The 21,542-nt window shown below is 40.8% G+C and overlaps 1 protein-coding gene across 1 annotated transcript in view; it reads left to right on the top strand.

The window, feature by feature from the left end:
• Nucleotides 1-20,888, top strand: part of LOC137769594 (aromatase-like) — a 28,462-nt gene extending 7,574 nt beyond the window's left edge. The window contains exons 3-9 of the mRNA XM_068551572.1: nucleotides 943-1,097; nucleotides 3,338-3,514; nucleotides 6,289-6,403; nucleotides 10,053-10,167; nucleotides 10,610-10,772; nucleotides 19,176-19,417; nucleotides 20,640-20,888. Coding sequence (XP_068407673.1) covers nucleotides 943-1,097; nucleotides 3,338-3,514; nucleotides 6,289-6,403; nucleotides 10,053-10,167; nucleotides 10,610-10,772; nucleotides 19,176-19,417; nucleotides 20,640-20,888 — 1,216 coding nt within the window. The remainder of the gene's footprint in view (nucleotides 1-942; nucleotides 1,098-3,337; nucleotides 3,515-6,288; nucleotides 6,404-10,052; nucleotides 10,168-10,609; nucleotides 10,773-19,175; nucleotides 19,418-20,639) is intronic.
• The last annotated feature ends 654 nt before the right edge of the window (nucleotides 20,889-21,542 follow it).

The raw sequence follows: 21,542 nt of genomic DNA, 5'->3' as shown, positions 1-21,542 counted from the left end.
GGTGGGGAGGGGCTGCCTGCTCCTTCCTAGTTGCTCTGAAGGCCCAGCTCAGGCCTTAACAGCCGGGCCTGGGGGTGGGAATAGAGGGCAGAGCAGTGGAAGAGGAACCAGGAAGTTCAAGGAAGCCTGGGTTCCTGGCAAGGTCCCAGGGTTGCCACAGCAAGGGCTATCTAATGGCTCAGCGTGTCCTATGTCCTGGGAGAACTCTGTGACCCTGGAGACCTTGATGAATCATGATGGATGCAGAGCCCCAAGACAGCTGCTGTCACCACCACAGACAGCCTTCCAGGCCAGCCCAGCCAGTCAAGTCCAGGGCCAGAGGTGCCCAGGAGATGTCCTTCAGTCCTAGAATGATACCCCCCTGGAGGGACCAGGCCTGATTAGAGCCTCTGGGGGATGGGTGGTACAAGGCAGAACTGTTGCTTCCAAACTAAAGAGATAAGAGTTCAGTATTCCAGCAACTTCTGATTATGAGGCTCACTTCTACATGGGGAGCACTGTCTGGAGAGGGGCTGCTTGGGGGCTGGAGGCTCTCAGGAATATGGTGGTGTGGAGGGTTCAGTTTCTTACAGCCTTGCAGCTCTGACAACAGTAGTGGGGAGTATTTTAGTGACTTGGAGTTAGAGAAGGGGAAATAATGAATAACTCTGTGTGTGTGTGTGTGTGTGTGTGTGTGTGTGTGTGTGTGTGTGTGTGTGTGTGTGTGTGTCTGTGTGTTGATCTTTAGTGATGCTCAAACAGAGAGCTAGCAGGTGGAAATGTTTCAACTGGAGAAGGAGGTTCTTGTGCTAACACAAGTGCTTATTTAATCTGAATACTAGAAATTATGCACTGCATTTAGATCAACAGGCGTTTGGTATGAGAGCCACCTGGTAGGCAAACTCATCACACTGAGTTCTCCTGACCCTCAACAAGTAACCCCAAGGTTTGCTTTCTCTACAGGTCCTCAAGTGTGTTCCACATAATGAAGCACAATCACTACACATCCCGATTCGGCAGCAAACTTGGGTTGCAGTGCATTGGCATGCATGAGAAAGGCATCATATTTAATAATAATCCAGTCCTCTGGAAAGCTGCTAGAACTTACTTTATGAAAGGTATTCAGATGTCTGGCTACTTTCTGCTCTTTTGTCTATGAATATGCCTTCTTGAAATCATTTTTGACTTCTGCTGCTTCACAGTTTTGAAATAGTAAGAGCTAACATTCATTATACATGTACTATGTAGTAGGCACTGTTTAAGCCCTTGATAACTTTAATCCCACAGCAACCTCATGTGTTAAATACCCTTATCACCTCCATTTTAGAACTGAGAAAACTGAGGCATAAAGAGTTTAAATAACTTGCCCAAGTTTCCACCAATAGCAAATGGTAGCACAGGATACAACCCCAGAGCCTACGTATTCACCCAACACAAACTCTGTCCTTCTTGTTGACCCACAAACAATTTCATGAATGTGAAGGAGAATTGGCACCCTGTATACTTAAGATCACTTCAGTTAAGAGCTTAGTATGTCAGCCATATAGTTGATTTAGCGTAACCAACATGTTTGCTGAATCATTGGCTGACATCCCAGATGTCTTAAGATAGCCATTTACAAATAAATTACAGAATTTTAGAACTGAGAAGAGTTGTATATGTCATTTCATCCAGCCTCTGAGTTTTATACTTAAGGAGTACATTTCTAGAGAGCTTGTGATTCTTCCTCCAGGCAACATAGCCAGGTATGGAGGAGCAGAGACTGGATTACAAACCTCCTTATCTAGTGATTTCCCCCTTTACTATATGCTGCTGGAATGGAAGCCTTTGGCTTCAAACCACACATTCATTATCTTACAGTTTTATGGCTCAAAAGTCTGACATGGGTCTCACAGGGCTAAAATCAAGGCACTGGCAAGGCTGTGTTCCTTTCTGCAGCCTCTAGGGAGAAAGTGTTTCCTTGCCTTTTCCAGGTTCTAGAGGCTCCCCATTCCTTTTATACGTTTGAAATGTGGTTTATACATTTGAAATGTGGTTTCAAGCTCTTGAACGTAGAGGCAAATCATACATCAGTCTGGGAGTGGCAAATCATGCATCAGTCTGGGAGTGATAAACAAAGCCAACCCTTCCATGCAAAGGATTGATTCACTGAGGAATCATTTATCTCACTTGTGAATGTGACAGTCACCCAGGAAACAGCATCCCGGCCTTACATATCTCCAGGTCCCTCCTAAAGTCAGAAATTATGCTGCCAACCCAAACTTCCTTTTTATACATGGGTGGAAATTCTTAGACTCTAGGACCACTCACCAGGTTTCCTTTCTTATTTGCAAAGTGTGCCTTCAGGGGCTTCTGCAGCACAGCTGATTTGTTTTGTTTGAGGGCTCTGACTTTAACAGCAAGTCTGAATAAAAAAAGACATAAAAAAGAGAGATTACTCCTAAAGAAAGCTTAGAGCAACCTTGAACAAACAGTGAAAGGAGGACTTTAAGAGTTAAACTCATGTTAGACCATCTACCATTAGGACCACTAGATGCTCAGATGGTCAGGAGCCAAGAAAGAGAGAGATCAGAGCCAGTTCACTCTATCTGGTTTCATTCATTCATTCATCTATTCATTCACTCATTCATTCATTCCTCCTTTTGACAGATATATATCGAGGGCCACCCTGTACTATGGACTTGAAGTACAGTGCTAATAGGTTATCACTGTCCCCAGTGATCCCAGTCCTGTGAAGAAGACTGCTCAACCAACAAAGTTTTGTTTTGTTGTTATGACATTGATTGAGTACAATAAATCTAGATGTAGTTTGAAGAGAAACCAAAATTAAGAGAAGGGTACATTTGGTAATTTATAAGACTAGGACTTTACACATATGAACTACAATTAAACAGGAAGCACCTTAGATCTAAAAGGTAAGATCCAATTTGAATACTTCTGTAGCAATATTCTGCCACCCATTGAAACATAAAATATCACCCAAGTGAAATCCAAACCTTCTTTAGCGAGAAATGTACATAATATAGAAAATTACTGATCTGTAATTTATGATCACAAATACTAAATGTTTCATTTGCAATCTCACAAATGATTTGTCATAGGTAGAATAAAAGTTTAATTTTGAATCATTTGTTTTAAAAAGATTTTTCATTCATTCATTCATTTTTAATCATAAAAGTGATACTTTCTAGTAGACAATTAGTAGAATATAGAAAAATGTAAAGAATATGAAAATTTCCACCCATCTATTGAATAAAAATTTGTGGTCAGTTAAGCTCCAAACACAAAACGCCAAAATTGCCTGATAGTTTGTATGCCCTGGAGTTGGAGGCGGCTCACTCTGACGTGTACCCTTCAGCTTTGTCTGGCCCCGGCCTGGTGCGCATGGTGACCGTCTGTGCTGATTCCATCACCAAGCATCTGGACAGGCTGGAGGAGGTCCGCAACGAGTTGGGCTATGTGGACGTGTTGACCCTCATGCGGCGCATCATGCTGGACACCTCTAACAAGCTCTTCCTGGGGATCCCCTTGGACGGTACTGAAATTTTCACTTTAAAAAAAAATGTATTTATTTATTTATTTATTTTGGCTGTTTTGGGTCTTCGTTGCTGTGCGTGGGCTTCCTCTAGCCGTGGCGAGCAGGGGCCACTCTTCATTGCAGTGCACGGGCTACTCTTCATTGCGGTGTACAGGCTTCCCATTGCTGTGGCCTCTCCTACTGCAGAGCACGGGCCCCAGGCACGCAAGCCTCAGCAGCCGCGGCAGGCGGGCTTCAGCAGTTGTGGCCCGCAGACTCCAGAGCGCAGGCTCAGCAGCTGCGGCACACAGGCCCAGCCGCTCAGCGACATGTGGGATCCTCCCGGACCAGGGCTCAAACCCGCGTCCCCTGCACCGGCAGGCGGACTCCCAACCACTGCGCCACCAGGGAAGCCCTGAAATTTTCATTCTTATGACTTGACATTCAGCCCTGTATTAAACAGGGCATGAGAAGGATAATGGACTCAAGGAAAGATATACTCTTTTGCATACTGCTCTTCTTTAAACCCTTCTAAGTATTCCCAAATATTTTTCCTGGTATGTCTGCCTTGTTCACTTATAAGGTCATAAATATCCACAGCAGGGGCCATCTTCTATTTCTTTTGTATCTCTCTTCATTGCTCTAGGAAATAGGATTCTACCCACAGCTGAAATTTAATAGATGTGATCATTTGATTTGGTCATAAATATATCCTACCACCAAACCTATGTGTTTAACCATTACCAACCATTCTTTTGGGCATGATATATACATATAAATGTGTATATATGTATGTATATTTATATATATACACACACATACAAACACATATACACATTCCATCTATCTACACACACACATAAATGTACATACACACCTCTCTCTCAAAGCCACTAAGTATGAAAATTTTGACTCTATATGACGATAAGGGTACTGTTGCTGCTGGAAATGATGATAACTAACATTAATTTAGTATCTACTATGTGCCAAGCAGTATAAAAAGTTGCTTCACATGAACTTTGTCACTTAGCATTTATAACAATCCTGGCAAGATGTCTCACTCAAGAAACTGCTTTCCTCACTATATTACAGAAACAAATATTAAACACATACATGCAACTCTACCGCCAACAAAAGAACAAACATTAATCATGTGGATTCATTCCATTTTGCTGCTGTCAGCTTAATGTAATTTCTCCTGACTTGATTTCTAGCAGTGTTCATTGATTCATACATTCATTCAACTAATATTTATTGATTGCCTATTTTATGCCAGGCTTAGGTTCTGGGGACAGACCAGTGGACAAGACAAAGTCCTTGCCTTCAAAGAGTTTACATCCTAGTGGGTATATGGACAGTAAACAACTATCTAGTAATATATTAGGCTATAATAAGTACCTTAAAAAAAAACAAAGCAGGGCAAAGGGCTAGGAAGTGAAGGGGAGGTCAGTGTGAGGCTGAAGCTCTTGTGGAGAGAAAGGGTGGTCAGGAAGGCCTCTGTGGAGAGGATGTCTGAAAATAGCCCCAAATGAAGTGTGACGATGAGCCACATGCAGATCTGAGGGAAGAACATCACAGGCATAAGAACAAGGCACGATTTTCACACTTGCCCAGACCAACTGAGCTATCACATCTGCTCCCTGATTGACCACATTTGGACAAGCAGACAAGCGATAAGCCCTCCATTTCTCTGCTCCACTCTCCCCGCCTCATCTCCCCAGCTCTTTAATGATCCCTTACCAGAGTCATAGGAACCCCATCTGATTGACATTAGGATGGGAGCCCCATTCACTCTGAGGACATTAGTCACAGACTCTTGCCTCATCCCCTTTCACACAGGGACTCTGAAAGTCCTGTTTGCCTGTTCCACGCACATCTCTCCTAAGGTATGACAGGTACCTATTTTAGAAGTCCCTGCTCCTTGGTTCCCCACTAGCCTTGATTCTTAGGAGGGATCAAGTAAAGGGAATTGTACAGCTCTCTGTTAACTTATGGATGCAGACTGTGGTCTAAGAACCTGCATAACCCATACAGACTCATGTGTATTTCCCTCTGCTCACCGGGTCCTTATTAAACTCTCATTTGGCCTGAGGGACCCGGTGCACCAAAGAGGAAAGGACATGGCCCTGAGGTCAGATAGAACTGAGCTCCAGCCTAGGGACTTCCTGCCACTCTGGCTGTATGGTGTTGGGCAAGCTTCTTCATTTCTGTGAACTGCAGTTTCTGCATCTTCATGTCTCTTGCCTTCTCTTGTATATAATTTGAAAAAAGCAGGGGTTTTCTCTTCTCTAGTATTCAATTTAATTCAAGAACATCCGTTAAGATCTGACTGTGCACAAGACTCAGGACAAGGCATTGAAGATCCCAAGGTGAATTCCACACTCTGAACCGAAAATATAAACAACAGAGTGGGGAGGCCTTTTGCCTTTCCAGGTGCCAGAATTGAGGCCATAACAGCATTAATTACTTCTCATTTCCCACAGTCAGGAAAACAGAAGGTGTTGGTGGCTCACCAAGGAGAAGGATGTGACATTCTAGGCTGTGTCTCTGACGCAAACATGAAAACTGGCAAATCTCTGGTTAACGTGGTCAATTTAGATGCCAAGCAGAATAAATTACTGTTGATTTGTTTAGTGGCATTCATGTGGCTGAAACACCCAGTGAAGGTGGCACCTTGCCCTGCTTAGAGTCCCAAATGGTAGGAGAGTCTACAGGGGATCTTCTCTGAGCAGTGTACCATTCTTGGGCTCACATTTTTGCTCATCTGTTCTGATCTTTTTCTGTTTTTCCAGAAAGGGCCATCGTGGTTAAAATCCAGGGTTATTTTGATGCATGGCAAGCTCTCCTTCTCAAACCAGACATCTTCTTTAAGATTTCTTGGCTATGCAGAAAGTATGAAAAGTCTGTGTAAGTAACATATTTTGGAATATTTATTGCTGAGATTGCATTGATCTGTGTTGTGTCTTAGTTATTGCTGGCCTCTTCGGCAAGCTTTCTCCTCTCCAGAACCGCAAGGGAGCTCTTAAGCTGCTGGTGAAGCACTTCTTACAGCAATTTGGCAGCATGTGGCCAGACCACAGAGGAAAGGAAGACTTTGGCCCAGGGCAGTTTTCCCCTAGGAGGCTGAGAGCTCCATCTCTGGAACTAGGACACTGCTGTGTATTTTGAGTTGAAGAGAAGGGTTGGCTGAACCTATCCTTATCATTAGTCAAAATTCTCTTTGCATGCCTGGAAAAATGGAAACATAATTCATTTTATTGTTGTGTTGCTTCTGAATGAATTTAACTTAATTCAACTTGTAAGAATTGACAGTAGTTGCAAGAGAATTTTTTCATGATGAACTTTTATAAGATGTGTTGTTTGTTTAGTTATGCATCTTATATCTTGGGGGATCCTAAATCTGTCACTAAATGGCTTTGCTTTGATCTCAGACTAGTCTAGCAGAAGACTAGACAAATGCCCAATGACCTATTGGATAATCAATGAGTTTTTAGAGTGTAAGTAGCCAGCCACTATGCATGCCACCTCTAACCACCAGTGGAAAGCACAGGGGATCTAGAGGTAGACAGATCTGGTTTGTATCCTATCTCTAGCACTTAGTAACCAAATGTCCTTGGGAAGTTCTTTAAAGTAAAATATAACATACCCTCCATGGTGGCAATATAGGTTAATGAGATCCTCTATGTAGGGCAATCAGCACAGAGCATGACACATAGTAGGCAGTAAACATGTTAGCTTTCCCCATCCCTCTGTTCATATCCTTCCCAGATGTCCCTGACTATATTAAATTCTCCATCTCTACAATTTCCCAAACTTGTTTGAAGAGCTAACTTCATCCTGTTTGCGTGTTTTGAAATTCAGTAATATTAGTCTCCAGGAAGTCAGCTTGATGTTGCTTTATATATTTCAAGTGGATGATGAGTATCAGGTGGATGATTTGGACAGTTGGCCCTTTAAACATTTCTCTTTGTTTCTGCTGGAGCTTATTGTGACTTGAATCGATAAGATAAATGGTTCATCTCTTCACTGCTCTCAGAATTTGTGGTCGTCTAAAGAGTCTTATTGGTCCGCAGTTAAACTTGGCCATTAGTTTAGCTTCAGTATGGTCAGCAGGCCCATAGAAACTTATAACATGAAACTGTATAACAGTTTCTCTTTGGTTTCTTTAAAATTATCTCAACAACATTCCCTCTCTATATAAATTTGCCAATGGTTAGTGAACTATGTAATATCTCCTCTGATCTAGAGCAGTAAAGACCTAGAGAAACCTTTTAATCTCCTTCCCCTGCATGCCTTTGCAATAATGCCAATACTTTTTTTATTGAGGCATAATTGACATATAACATTACGTTAGTTTCAGGTGTACAGCCTGATTCAATATCTGAATATACTGAGAAATGTTCATCACCATTAATCTAGTTAACATCTTTCACCATACATAGTTACAAAACTTTTTTCTTGTGATGAGAACTTTTAAGATCTACTCTCTTAGCAACTTTTAAATATGTAATACTGTATATTAACTGTAGTCACCATGCTGTACATTACATCCCCATGATTTATTGATCATATAACTGGAAGGAAGTTTGTACCTTTGATCCCCTTCACCCATTTCACACCCAACCTACCCCCAGCACCCATGGCAATCACCAATCTCTTCTTGTAAAACTGAGGTTGGGACTTCTCCTTTTGTTATTGTTTTTTTAAGATCCCACATATAAGAGAGATCATATAGAATTTGTCTTTCATGCCAATATTTTTAAAAACATATTTATGTAAAGGTTTCTGGGACATCTACTTCCATCCCTATTTATTCAATTTTACATTTTTCCCTCTTTGAATTCCCAATATTAGAGCAGTATTGTTTTCTACTTTTTGTTTTGTCAAATGTAGGCTTTTCAGTCTCAGAATACATTAAATAAGTGTCTGTGGCCTGGACTAGGAACCTAGCCACCATTATTTTGGTACAAACAGAGGAATTCTTGCAATATAATTTGTAAGTCAGAGACTTCCTATTTCCTGGAAACTGACATTTAACTCAATTCTCTTAGTTTTTAATGACATACAAATTCAAATACATACGTTTAAGCAGAAGCAAATTTTAACCTGAATAGGGGGAATCCCAGTGGATATTCAGAGGCCCCTGACTCTGGCCCAGGGAGGAAGGAGATGCTTAGAAGTGGATGCAGCTCCATCAAGAAATTCTCTAGGAATTCAAAGTCTAGGGGCATTTCAATACGACCCAGGCCATCTGGGGGCCATTGCTTAGGTAGGAATGCTATGAGCGTTCTAGCCCATTATTGAATAAATGTAGGAGATACTCAACAAATATTTGCTGAACAAATGGATGGGTAGATAAATGAATAAATGTGAATATATCCCTGCTGTATATTTGGAATGGTGTGTGTGTGTTTGTGCACGCGCCTATAAAGCATACTCACAGATATACACAACAGTAGGCATCCTTATTTAGAATGACACAATGAAAATACTACCCTGAAGAATATCTCTCAGAATGTTTAAACATTTTCCTTGAGATGCCCCCCCCAAAAAACTTTCAAAGATAGGAGGTATCTTAAAGAATCCTCCGTTACTTTTCCTGCTGAACTGGAGTAAACATAGAGGCTATTTAGGTCAACAGAGTATTTAAGCGTGTAGGCAACAGTGCCAACAAGAATTTGAAAGAAAGGTTTATTGTACATTTAACATAATACAGAATAGTGTTCCCTGAGATTGGCGGGAACAATACAATTATACGTGAATGCATACACTTAAAGACAAAGTCAAAGATAACAGAATTGAGATCTCAAGGTGGCCTTATTGTTCATCTAGCCTGATCCCTTCACTTTAAAAGAGACATAAGACTCAGAGACTTAAACTAGGTTATGTGAACGACAACAACCTGGACCAGAACCTGACCCTTTATCCAAGGTGCTTTTCCCTCCTCCACACTGTCAAAATGCATATGCATATTGATGCAGCCAGTCATTCGTTCAACAAATATTTACTTAGTCTTACTATGAGGCAGAAACTGCAAGGTATGAGATAAATATCAGGAAGAATACTTCCTATGTAGAAGAGGAACCTCAAACTCAATAGTCTTAGGGACTATGAAGATAAAAGTAGGCTGGGTGAATATAAGACACAGGAAATGCAGGTGCCCATGGCAGACTGGAGAGTGCATGCTCCCACTAAAGGCATTCACTGGCTTTGGTTTTTGATGTTTAATTTAAGCACTGTGCTGGCCCAATCAAATAGCAGAAAACATAATTGGATTTAGCCATTTGGTACCAGTTTTCAACCCTTAACTACAGTTACAGCCTTGATTTTGCTACCACTGCCGAGATATCTGGGCTAACTCTGGTTCCTTAACATGATATAATGTGTATGTAATTTAAGGATATCTGTGAAGAATTAAGTATAAATTCAGTTATTCATGAGCACTAATGGCTTCCACTAAAGCAGATCATTTTATTTTTAAACATGGCAAACAAATCCATTTATCTAGATGTCATATCTGTGTACAAGTAGATAATATTTTCACTGCTTTTTCCAGCAAGGAGTTGAAAGATGAAATGGAAATTCTGGTAGAAAAAAAAAGACGCAGGATTTTCATAGCAGAGAAACTGGAAGACTCTATGGATTTTGCCACTGAGTTGATTTTGGCTGAGGTACAGACCTGAACTACCCATAATTCCCATACAACATATGTGTATGACTGACTGTGTATCAGTGTCTAAAAATTCTCTCCTGTTAATTGTTGCATGTTTCTGCTTTTGACTATACGCTCCAGTATTTCTATAATGCCTAATCCAATAGCCCCCAATTAGACATCAGGTAAGATTGACCTTTAAGACTGAAACTTCTGTGTTTCTGCACAATAAAAATATGTAAACTGGGGAGTCTAAAGACACTAAACACATAGGTATTTGGTTAAGTTCTTCAGCTTTGAGCTGAAGATTGTTAATGCAAATGTCCATCATCCGTCCCAGAGACACATAGTTTCTCTGATTTCATTTTGTTGAGGTTATTAATCCTTGAGTGCCACCTCCCCTCCTGTTCTGAACCGTTCATTCATGTTGCCAAAGTTTCTCCCCACTTTCAATTGTTCAGAAACGTGGTGACCTGACAAGAGAGAATGTGAACCAGTGTGTACTGGAAATGCTGATCGCAGCACCGGACACCATGTCCGTCTCTGTGTTCTTCATGCTGCTTCTCATTGCAAAGCACCCCCAGGTTGAAGAGGCAATAATGAAGGAAATCCAGACTGTTGTTGGTAAGAATTTATCAAGCAAACAATAGAGATTAGAAAACAATTCCTTCTGAATATCAGCTTCTATGTCCTAAGAATCTTATGTCAAAATCTTTATTAGAATCCACCCAGAGAACAATAGAGCAAGTCAATGTGTCATATTTTCATTATGCCGGACAGGTTTCTGTGTTTTTCGAATATAAAAAAAAATACATGCTCGTTGGAAAAAAATCCAAATAATAGAGACATGTATAAAGCAGAAAGTACTATCTCCTGATCTCTTCCGCTCTCCTTCCCATTCCCCAGGGGGAATCACTGTTAATATTTTGATGTGTATTCTTCAAGGTCTTTTCTGATGGGCACATGAACACATATATGCGGTTCTATTTGTCTGTGTTTAAAAAAACATGGGATCATCCACAAGGATTTGCTACCTTATCAGTGACAAAAGGCTTTTGAGGGTCCACCCAGGGAAATGGCTATCATTATTGCAGTGTTTCTGGGTTTCAAGCAGCCCGTTCTTCCAGGTGGTGGCAGAGGGAGGAGGAAAGGGTGATGACAGCAGAGGCAGGGGAGCGAGCAGTTTCCCTCCCCCACCCTCTCCTCCTCCTCTGCAGGAGAGCCTCCAGGTCCCTGCTCAGCTCTTCCCAACTCTGCCCCCTCCCTGCTCTGCCTCTGCTTCAGCATCACTCTGCCACTGCTTCTGATATCCCCACCCTTCCCTGGAGACACTGCCACGTTCAGAAGAAGTCAGAATTGCTTTCTGGAGAAAACAGAATGCCTTATTTGGAATGTGCTTCACATAAGTAATCTCTTTAGGAACACATTTCAGACACATGCGAAGGGGTATCAGTAATGATATAGATTTTTCTATCTTAACTTTACAGGTCTCTGTGAAACAACCTATTTTGTTGTTAAAAGGCACCATGTATTTCTTAAACTTTTTATCTTATTTATCTTTAAAACCATTTGAGTGCTGCTTGAAATAGATGACATGGGGAAATTTCATACACGGATTAAATATGTGAAAGGGTTCTGCAGACGCGTTGCCATAGGAGGGCCACTGCCTGGGAAGGTAGACAGCAAGGAGCCAGAATGACATCCAGGTTTCAAATTCTGGAATGTTTTCTCAAGCACCCTTTTCAGGTTATGGGTTCTGTGCCAGGTGCAAGGGCACCGCGGTGAACAAGCCAGTGCCATCCCTGCAGTCCTGGGGCTCTCAGTCTCGTGAGAAAAAGAGAATTCAAGAAACAAGCTCAGTGGAGTGAGAGAGAGAGAGTAACAGAATGATGGGGATACAGGCAACACAGGGGAAATTGCTCTTGAGATCATAAACCTTTAATACAATTTCCTTGAGAGGTGAAAAGTGCTTGTGCCCCATGATATCCCCCTGACACGACAGTCCTCTTGAAAGATAAAACTGGGACAACCGGGGCTTCCCTGGTGGCGCAGTGGTTGAGAATCTGCCTGCTAATGCAGGGGACACGGGTTCGAGCCCTGGTCTGGGAAGATCCCACATGCCGCAGAGCAGCTAGGCCCGTGAGCCACAATTACTGAGCCTGCGTGTCTGGAGCCTGTGCTCCGCAACAAGAGAGGTCGCGATAGTGAGAGGCCCGCGCAACACGATGAAGAACGGCCCCCGCTTGCCACAACTAGAGAAAGCCCTCGCACAGAAACGAAGACCCAACACAGCCATAAATAAATAAATAAAAATTAAAAAAAAAACCCGGGACAACCACGAGTACCTGTATACTTGTTCCCCCTAGACCCACAAGACTAGTAATTACTTCTAAAAGTATGCCTTTTTTACCTTCTCCATCATCTGCCTTCTAACTCCCCACCACAGATAAATACACCCATTAGACTCTTACTGTGTTCAAAAAGCAGTACGTGAGGGGCTGTGTTGTTAAAGTTCTCTAACCAAGTGACACCACTCCTGAATAACCTAACTGTACAGGAGACAGAACTGCCTCAGGACCCTGGGTTGACTTTCATTCTGCGAAAACAGTACCCCATTTCAGGATGCTTTGAAGCTTTGCCAATTCTGAGAGTAATCCAAGCCTCTTTGACCAGTGTCGAGCCAAGCTGAGACAATGGAGGTGTCCATCAATCCCCAGCTCACCTGGAGCTGATGAGGCACCCCATTTGTTTTGGTGGAGAGACGGCATTCTTGCCACTCTACCACCCCAGGTTGTCCTTGATGAGATGAGAAGGAGAGACTAACAGTGATATTTTCTCTTTTTTTTTTAAATTTTCTTTACTTTTTCATACAAAAGTTTTTTATTAGTCATCCATTTCATACACATCAATGTATACATGTCAATCCCAATCTCCCAATCCATCACACCACCACCCGCACCCCCCGCTGCTTTCCCCCCTTGGTGTCCATACATTTGTTCTCTATATCTGTGTCTCAATTTCTGCCCTGCAAACCAGTTCATCTGTAGCATTTTTCTAGGTTCCAAATATATGTGTTAATATACGATATTGGTTTTTCTCTTTCTAACTTACTTCACTCTGTATGACAGTCTCTAGATCCATCCACGTCTCTACAAATGACCCAATTTCGTTCCTTTTCATGGCTGAGTAATATTCCATTGTATAATTGTACCGCATCTTCTTTATCCATTCGTCTGTCGATGGGCATTTAGGTTGCTTCCATGACCTGGCTATTGTAAATAGTGCTGCAATGAACATTGGGGTGCGTGTGTCTTTTTGAATTATGGTTTTCTCTGGGTATATGCCCGGTAGTGGCATTGCTGGGTCATATGGGAATTCTACTTTTAGTTTTTTAAGGAACCTCCATACTGTCCTCCATAGTGGCTGTATCAATTTACATTCCCACCAACAGTGCAAGAGGGTTCCATTTTCTCCAAACCCTCTCCAGCATTTGATGTTTGCAGATTTTCTGATGATGTCCATTCTAACTGATGTGAGGTGATACCTCATTGTAGTTTTGATTTGCATTTCTCTAATAATTAGTGATGTTGAGCAGCTTTTCATGTGCTTCTTAGCCATCTGTATGTCTTCTTTGGAGAAATGTCTGTTTAGGTCTTCTGCCCATTTTTGGATTGGGTTGTTTTTTTCTTTAATATTGAGCTTCAACAGCTGTTTATACATTTTGGAGATTAATCCTTTGTCCGATGACTCATTTGCAAATATTTTCTCCAATTCTGAGGGTTGTCTTTTCACCTTGTTTATGGTTTCCTTTGCTGTGCAAAAGCTTTGAAGTTTCATTAGGTCCCATTTGTTTATTTTTGTTTTTATTTCCATAACTCAAGGAAGTGAATCAAAAAATATCTTGCTGTGATTTATGTCAAAGAGTGTTCTTCCTATGTTTTCCTCTAAGAGTTTTATAATGTCCGGTCTTACATTTAGGCCTCTAATCCATTTTGAGTTTATTTTTGTGTATGGTGTTAAGGAGTGTTCTAATTTCATTCATTTACATGTAGCTGTCCAGTTGTCCCAGCACCACTTACTGAAGAGACGGTCTTTTCTCCATTGTATATCCTAGCCTCCTTTGTCATAGATTACTTGACCATAGGTGTGTGGGTTTATCTCTGGGCTTTCTATCTTGTTCCATTGATCTATATTTCGGTTTTTGTGCCAGTACCATATTGTCTTGATTACTATAGCTGTGTAGTATAGTCTGAAGTCAGGGAGTCTGATTCCTCCAGCTCTGTTCTTTTCCCTCAAGACTGCTTTGGCTATTCAGGGTCTTTTGTGTCTCCATACAAATTTTAAGATTTTTTTGTTCTAGTTCTGTAAAAAATGCCATTGGTAATTTGATAGGGATTGCATTGAATCTGTAGATTGCTTTGGGCAGTATAGTCATTTTCACAATATTGATTCTTTTTTTTTTTTTTGCAGTTGACAAGAAAATTAGTTATTTCTGAGATATACATTTTAAAGTAACAACTAGGATTATGACTTATAACATTATACCAGAACATATAAGATTTTTAGAAATTTCATGTGTTAATGTAAATGTTTCAGACATTACATGAAATTTACAATATTGATTCTTCAAATCCAAGAACATGGTATATCTCTCCATCTGTCGGTATCATCTTTAATTTCTTTCATCATTGTCTTTATACTTTTCTGCATACAGGTCTTTTGACTCCCTAGGTACGTTTATTCCTAGGTATTTTATTCTTTTTCTTGCAATGGTAAATGGGAGTGTTCCCTTAATTTCTCTTTCAGATTTTTCATCATCAGTGTATAGGAATGCAAGAGATTTCTGTGCATTAATTTTGTATCCTGCAACTTTACCAAATTCATTGGTTAGCTCTAGTAGTTTTCTGGTGGCATCTTTAGGATTCTCTATATATAGTATCATATCATCTGCAAACAGTGACAGTTTTACTTCTTCTTTTCCAATTTGTATTCCTTTTATTTCTTTTTCTTCTCTGATTGCCGTGGCTAGGACTTCCAGAACTATGTTGAATAATAGTGGTGAGAGTGGACATCCTTGTCTTGTTCCTGATCTTCGAGGAAATGCTTTCAGTTTCTCACCATTGGGAATGATGTTTGCTGTGGGTTTGTCGTAGATGGCCTTTATTATGTTGAGGTAGGTGCCCTCTATGCCCACTTTCTGGAGAGTTTTTATCATAACTGGGTGTTGAATTTTGTCCAAAGCTTTTTCTGCATCTATTGAGAGGATCATATGGTTTTTATTCTTCAATTTGTTAATATGGAGTATCACATTGATTGATTTGCGTATACTGAAGAATCCTTGCATCCCTGGGATAAATCCCACTTGATCATGGTGTATGATCCTTTTAATGTGTTGTTGGATTCTGTTTGCTAGTATTTTGTTGAGGATTTTTGCATCTATATTCATCAGTGATATTGGCCTGTAATTTTCTTTTTTTGGAGTATCTTTGTCTGGTTCTGGTATCAGGGTGATGGTGGCCTCACAGAATGGGTTTGGGAGTGTTCCTTCCTCTGCAATTTTTTGGAACAGTTTGAGAAGGATGAGTGTTAGCTCTTCTCTAAATGTTTGATAGAATTCACCTGTGAAGCCATCTGGTCCTGGACTTTTGTTTGTTGGAAGATGTTTAATCACAGTTTCAATTTCATTACTTGTGATTGGTCTGTTCATATTTTCTATTTCTTCCTGGTTCAGTCTTGGAAGATTATACCTTTCTAAGAATTTGTCCGTTTCTTCCAGGTTGTCCATTTTATTGGCATAGAGTTGCTTGTAGTAGTCTCCTAGGATGCGTTGTATTTCTGCAGTGTCTGTTGTAACTTCTCCTTTTTCATTTCTAATTTTATTGATTTGAGTCCTCTCCCTCTTTTTCTTGATGAGTCTGGCTAATGGTTTGTCAATTTTGGTATCTTCTCAAAGAACCAGCTTTTAGTTTTATTGATCTTTGCTACTGTTTTCTTTGTCTCTATTTCATTTATTTCTGCTCTGATCTTTATGATTTCTTTCCCTCTGCTAACTTTAGGTTTTGTTTGTTCTTCTTTCTCTAGTTCCTTTATGTGTAAGGTTAGATTGTTTACTTAAGATTTTTTTGTTTCTTGAGGTAGGCTTGTATTGCTATAAAATTCCCTCTTACAAGTGCTTTTGCTTCATCCCATAGGTTTTGGATGGTCGTTTTTTCGTTGTGACTTATCTGTAGATATTTTTTGATTTCCTCTTTGATTTCTTCAGTGATCTCCTGGTCAGTTAGTAACGTATTGTTTAGCCTCCATGTGTTTGTGTTTTTTACCTTTTTTTCCCTGTAGTTGATTTCCAATCTCATAGTGTTGTGGTCAGAAAAGATGCTTGATATGACTACAATTTTGTTGTTAAATGTACTGAGGCTTGATTTGTGACCCAAGATGTGATCTATCCTGGAGAATGTTCTGTGTGCACTTGAGGAGAAAGTGTAATCTGCTGTTTTTGGATGGAATGGCCTATAAATATCAATTAAATCTATCTGGTCTATTGTGTCAATTAACACCTCTGTTTCCTTATTAATTTTCTTTTTGGATGATCTGTCCATTGGTGTAAGTGAGGTGTTAAAGTCCCCCACTCTTATTGTGTTACTGTCGATTTCCTCTTTTATAGCTGTTAGCAGTTGCCTTATGTATTGAGGTGCTCCTATGTTGGGTGCATATATATTTATAATTGTTATATCTTCTTCTTGGATTGTTTCCTTGATCATTATGTAGTGTCCTTCCTTGTCTCTTGTAACATTCTTTATTTTAAAGTGTATTTTATCTGATATGAGTATTGCTCCTGCAGCTTTATTTGATTTCCATTTGCATGGAATATCTTTTTCCATCCCCTCACTTTCAGTCTGTATATGTCCCTAGGTCTGAAGTGGGTCTCTTGTAGGCAGCATATATATGGGTCTTGTTTTTTGTATCCATTCAGCGAGCCTGTGTCTTTTGGTTGGAGCATTTAATCCATTCACGTTTAAGGTAATTATCGATATGTATATTCCTATTACCATTTTCTTAATGGTTTTGGGTTTGTTTTTGTAGGTTTTTCTTCTCTTGTGTTTCCCACTTAGAGAAGTTCCTTTAGAATTTGTTGTAGAGCTGGTTTGGTGGTGCTGAATTCTCTTACCTTTCGCTTGTCTGTGAAGCTTTTGATTTCTCCATCGAATCTGAATGAGATCCTTGTTGGGTCGAGTAATCTTGGTTATAGGTTCTCCCCTTTCATCACTTTAAATATATCATGTCACTCCCTTCTGGCTTGTAGAGTTTCTGCTGAGAAATCAGTTGTTAACCTTAATGGAGTTCCCTTGTTTGTTAATTGTCGTTTTTGCCTTATTGCTTTCAATAATTTTTCTTTGTCTTTAATTTTTGTTAATTTGATTACTGTGTGTCTTGGCATGTTTCTCCTTGGGTTTATCCTGCCTGGTTCTGTCTGTGCTTCCTGGACCTGGGTCACTATCCTTTCCCATGTTACGGAGGTTTTCGACTACAATCTCTTCAAATATCTTCTCAGAGCCTTGCTCTCTTCTCCTTCTGGGACCCCTGTAATGTGAATGTTGTTGCGTTTAATGTTGTCTCAGAGGTCTCTTATGCTGTCTTCATTTCTTTTCATTCTTTTTTCTTTATTCTGTTCCGCAGCAGTGAATTCCACCATCTGTCTTCCAGGTCACTTATCCGTTCTTCTGCCTCACTTATTCTGCTATTGATTCCTTCTAGTGTATTTTTCATTTCAGTTATTGTATTGTTCATCTCTGTTTGTTTGTTCTTTAATTCTTCTAGGTCTTTGTTCTTTAATTCTTCTAGTTCTTTGTTAAACATTTCTTACATCTTCTTGATCTTTGCCTCCATTCTTTTCCTATGGTCCTGGATCATCTTCCCTATCGCTATTCTGAATTCTTTTTCTGGAAGGTTTCCTATCTCCACTTCATTTAGTTGTTTTTCTGGGGTTTTATCTTGTTCCTTCATCTGGTTCACAACACTCTGCCTTTTCATCTTTTCTGTCTTTCTGTGAATGTGGTTTTTCTCCCACAGGCTGCAGGATTGTAGTTCTTCTTGCTTGTGCTGTCTGCCCTCTGGTGGATGAGGCTATCTAAGAGGCTTCTGCAAGTTTCCTGATTGGAGGGACTGGTGGTAGGTAGCTATCAGTGATATTTTCTGACAGATGACTGCATAGGATACCAGAAGAGAAAATTTCTGTGAACATGATTAATCTCACCATCTCACTTGACTAGAGGAGGAATGAATGTCTTCTAGAATTTAGAGTAGGGAACAAAACTCAAGAACCACACAGGTGGGCTTCCCCGGTGGCGCAGTGGTTAAGAATCCGCCTGCCAACGCAGGGGACATGGGTTCGTGCCCCGGTCCGGGAAGATCCCACATGCCGCGGAGCGGCTAGGCCCGTGAGCCATAACTACTGAGCCTGCGCGTCTGGAGCCTGTGCTCCGCAATGGGAGAGGCAGCAACAGTGAGAGGCCCACGCACCACGATGAAGAGTAGCCCCCGCTCACCGCAACTGGAGAAAGCCCTCGCACAGAAACGAAAACCCAACACAGCCAAAAATAAATAAATAAATACATAAATAAAAATTTAAAAAAAGAACCACACAGGTGGCAATAAATGTTTGAAGCAGATTAGGTAGGTCTACATGATGCTGCAGAGAGGAAGTCCCTCGAAAGGGCTCATCAGCCACACACCCTCAGCCAACTATTGCCATGTGCGGATGTGAGTCCAATGTTACCTGTTTTTTTATTTTTCTACAAGTCCAGACATTTCTATGAAATCCCTCAGATGTTAAGATAATTGACTTCAAATCTAAACTTTCATAAGACACTCTGTGGGCCAAACATAAAGTATTTTAGAATTATATATATAAATTTTTTCAACCAAGACCAAACTGACCTATAACTATACTGATCTGAAACTAGGAGTTTCATGCCCATCACATGTTGAAACTAACATGACCTCCTTTTTCCTTTTAATCTGATCCCACAGGTGAAAGAGACATAAGGATTGATGATATACAAACACTAAAAGTGGTAGAAAACTTTATTTATGAGAGCATGCGGTACCAGCCTGTTGTGGACCTGGTCATGCGCAAAGCCTTAGAGGATGATGTCATCGATGGCTACCCAGTGAAAAGGGGGACTAACATTATCCTGAATATTGGAAGAATGCATAGACTCGAGTTTTTCCCCAAGCCCAATGAATTTACTCTTGAAAACTTTGCCAAGAATGTAAGAGCCCTTCCTTAAAACTGAGTGCGCCACTCTTGAAAATGTCAACTGTTAAGTCCTCTCTGTTTCTGTGTTTTCACCATGTATATTTCATTCTATTTACTCATTCTCTTCACACCTCACCAGGAAAACACATTTCGCCTAGCTTGGAACATGGCCACCATGTCTGTCCTCAAGCCAAGGAGGCTGGCTCTCCAGCTCTCAGAAATGTCTTCATGGAGGCCACAAAATAGGTCAAACGGTGAACAATTCAGGCCCTTAATTTGCTTAAAATGAGGCAAATTTTCTTTAATCAACCTATTTAAACTTAACTTTTCCATTTAAACTTATCACCTTGTCATCATGTAGATTCAGCCGTAGCATCATCTAAGTCAAGGAAATCCACTTCTGCTTCAGATGGAAATCAAGTGAGAAGAAAAGATTTGGTTTTTGCAGTGGGTCTTTGGTTTCCCAAATGGCCCCACAAGCACTAGGCCTCATTCTATATAAGACTTTGTAATTAGAAGAGCCTCAGCTTGTTCTTTTTCTGTAATTGAGGTGTACTGGAGATTCTGCCTCCATTATGTCAATTCTAGGCAAAGATTTTTTTCACCTGAATTATCCAGATAGTTCCCTCTGTGCCCCCTTTTTCCATTTGCATATGGAAATATGATCTCAGTTAAACCAGTTGTCTAATTCATTCCATTTCTATATAAGCAACCCACGCCATGTTGGCAATTGGTCAAAAATAACTTACTGAGCATGTATTAAGTGCCAGGCACTATGTGATTACAAATGGGGACAAGACAGGCAGAGGTGTCCCATTAAATATTTGTATAACTAAATATATTTAGATCCTTGGCACTAATAGACAGGGAATCCACACCTTTGCCTAAATTTGTCCTTGTCATCATGTTATATGGCCTGGCACAAAAACAATCTTTGCCTCAATGACTGGCAGAACAGCAGTAAAGCCGTGGTCTTCCCACAGAGCTAGTTGAGTATTTACATGAAGAGCAAAACTGGGGATTGTTTGAAGTTGTGTCCGTATCACAAAGGGTGAATCAAACTGGAGGGAGAAAGAGGCTTATCTGAGTTACAGTCATTCCTCTCCATGAAGGAGCAGTATGGCCAAGTCACCGAAACCGAGCATCCTGACTCACAGTGTTTTCAGGATGAATCAAACAGATATGCATGACTCTAGCCTTTACTTCTCTGGCTAATTGTCTGATCATTTTCCTAGGTTCCTTACAGGTACTTTCAGCCATTTGGCTTTGGGCCCCGGGCCTGTGCGGGGAAATACATTGCCATGGTGATGATGAAGGTCACCCTGGTCACACTTCTGAGACGCTTCCACGTGCAGACATTGCAAGGTCAATGTGTTGAAAAGATGCAGAAGAAAAATGACTTATCCTTGCACCCAGATGAGACCAGTGACCTGCTGGGAATGATTTTCATCCCAAGAAATTCAGACAAGTGCCTCGACCACTAAAAGAGTTTGGTCAGTCCCTGCCCTGGAGCACTTCTCAACAGTATTCCACATGGAAATCACCCACCTTTGCCAGGTAGTCCTCCTCCCATGAACAACCGTGGCCTCTGGCCTTTTATACACTTACTTCCTGTGGGGTGTCAGTGAGCTGGGAGACACTGGTCATCTGGGCGCATCCAAACCAGAAACCAGACTGCAGGAGAAAATACGGAGGCCAAGATTTGTGCAGGAAACTGCAGCTCTAAAGGACCAATTCCACAAAACATGCTTTGGAAAAGACAAGCCATCAGCAAGACTCATGCCCAAACTCCTCACTGTCCTGCCCTGAGATGGGAGCTTTGTAATGACTGGGGCAGAAGCACTCAAGTCAATTACAAAGGCCAGGCTGACATCGGGTACCTAGGGCTAAACACACCCACTAGTATGAATAAAGGGATTTTGATTGTGTTTTCGGTGGGTTGGGGACTGCAATATTCACACCCTTGGAGAAATGCTTACAAATTCAGCACTTGACTTTTCCTATGAATTATGTTAAATTAACTCTTGTTTAACCACATGTGATTTAACTGTGGCAAAAGTTAAATGGAAGACTGTCCTTTCCCAGTCTCTCAATTTATGCCTCAACCAGATTACATATGTGTTCTAGGCAAGAAATTC

The sequence above is a fragment of the Eschrichtius robustus genome, chromosome 1, assembly GCF_028021215.1.
Source record: "Eschrichtius robustus isolate mEscRob2 chromosome 1, mEscRob2.pri, whole genome shotgun sequence".
Lineage (NCBI taxonomy): Eukaryota > Metazoa > Chordata > Mammalia > Artiodactyla > Eschrichtiidae > Eschrichtius > Eschrichtius robustus.
This window is presented reverse-complemented; position numbering and strand designations above follow the sequence as displayed.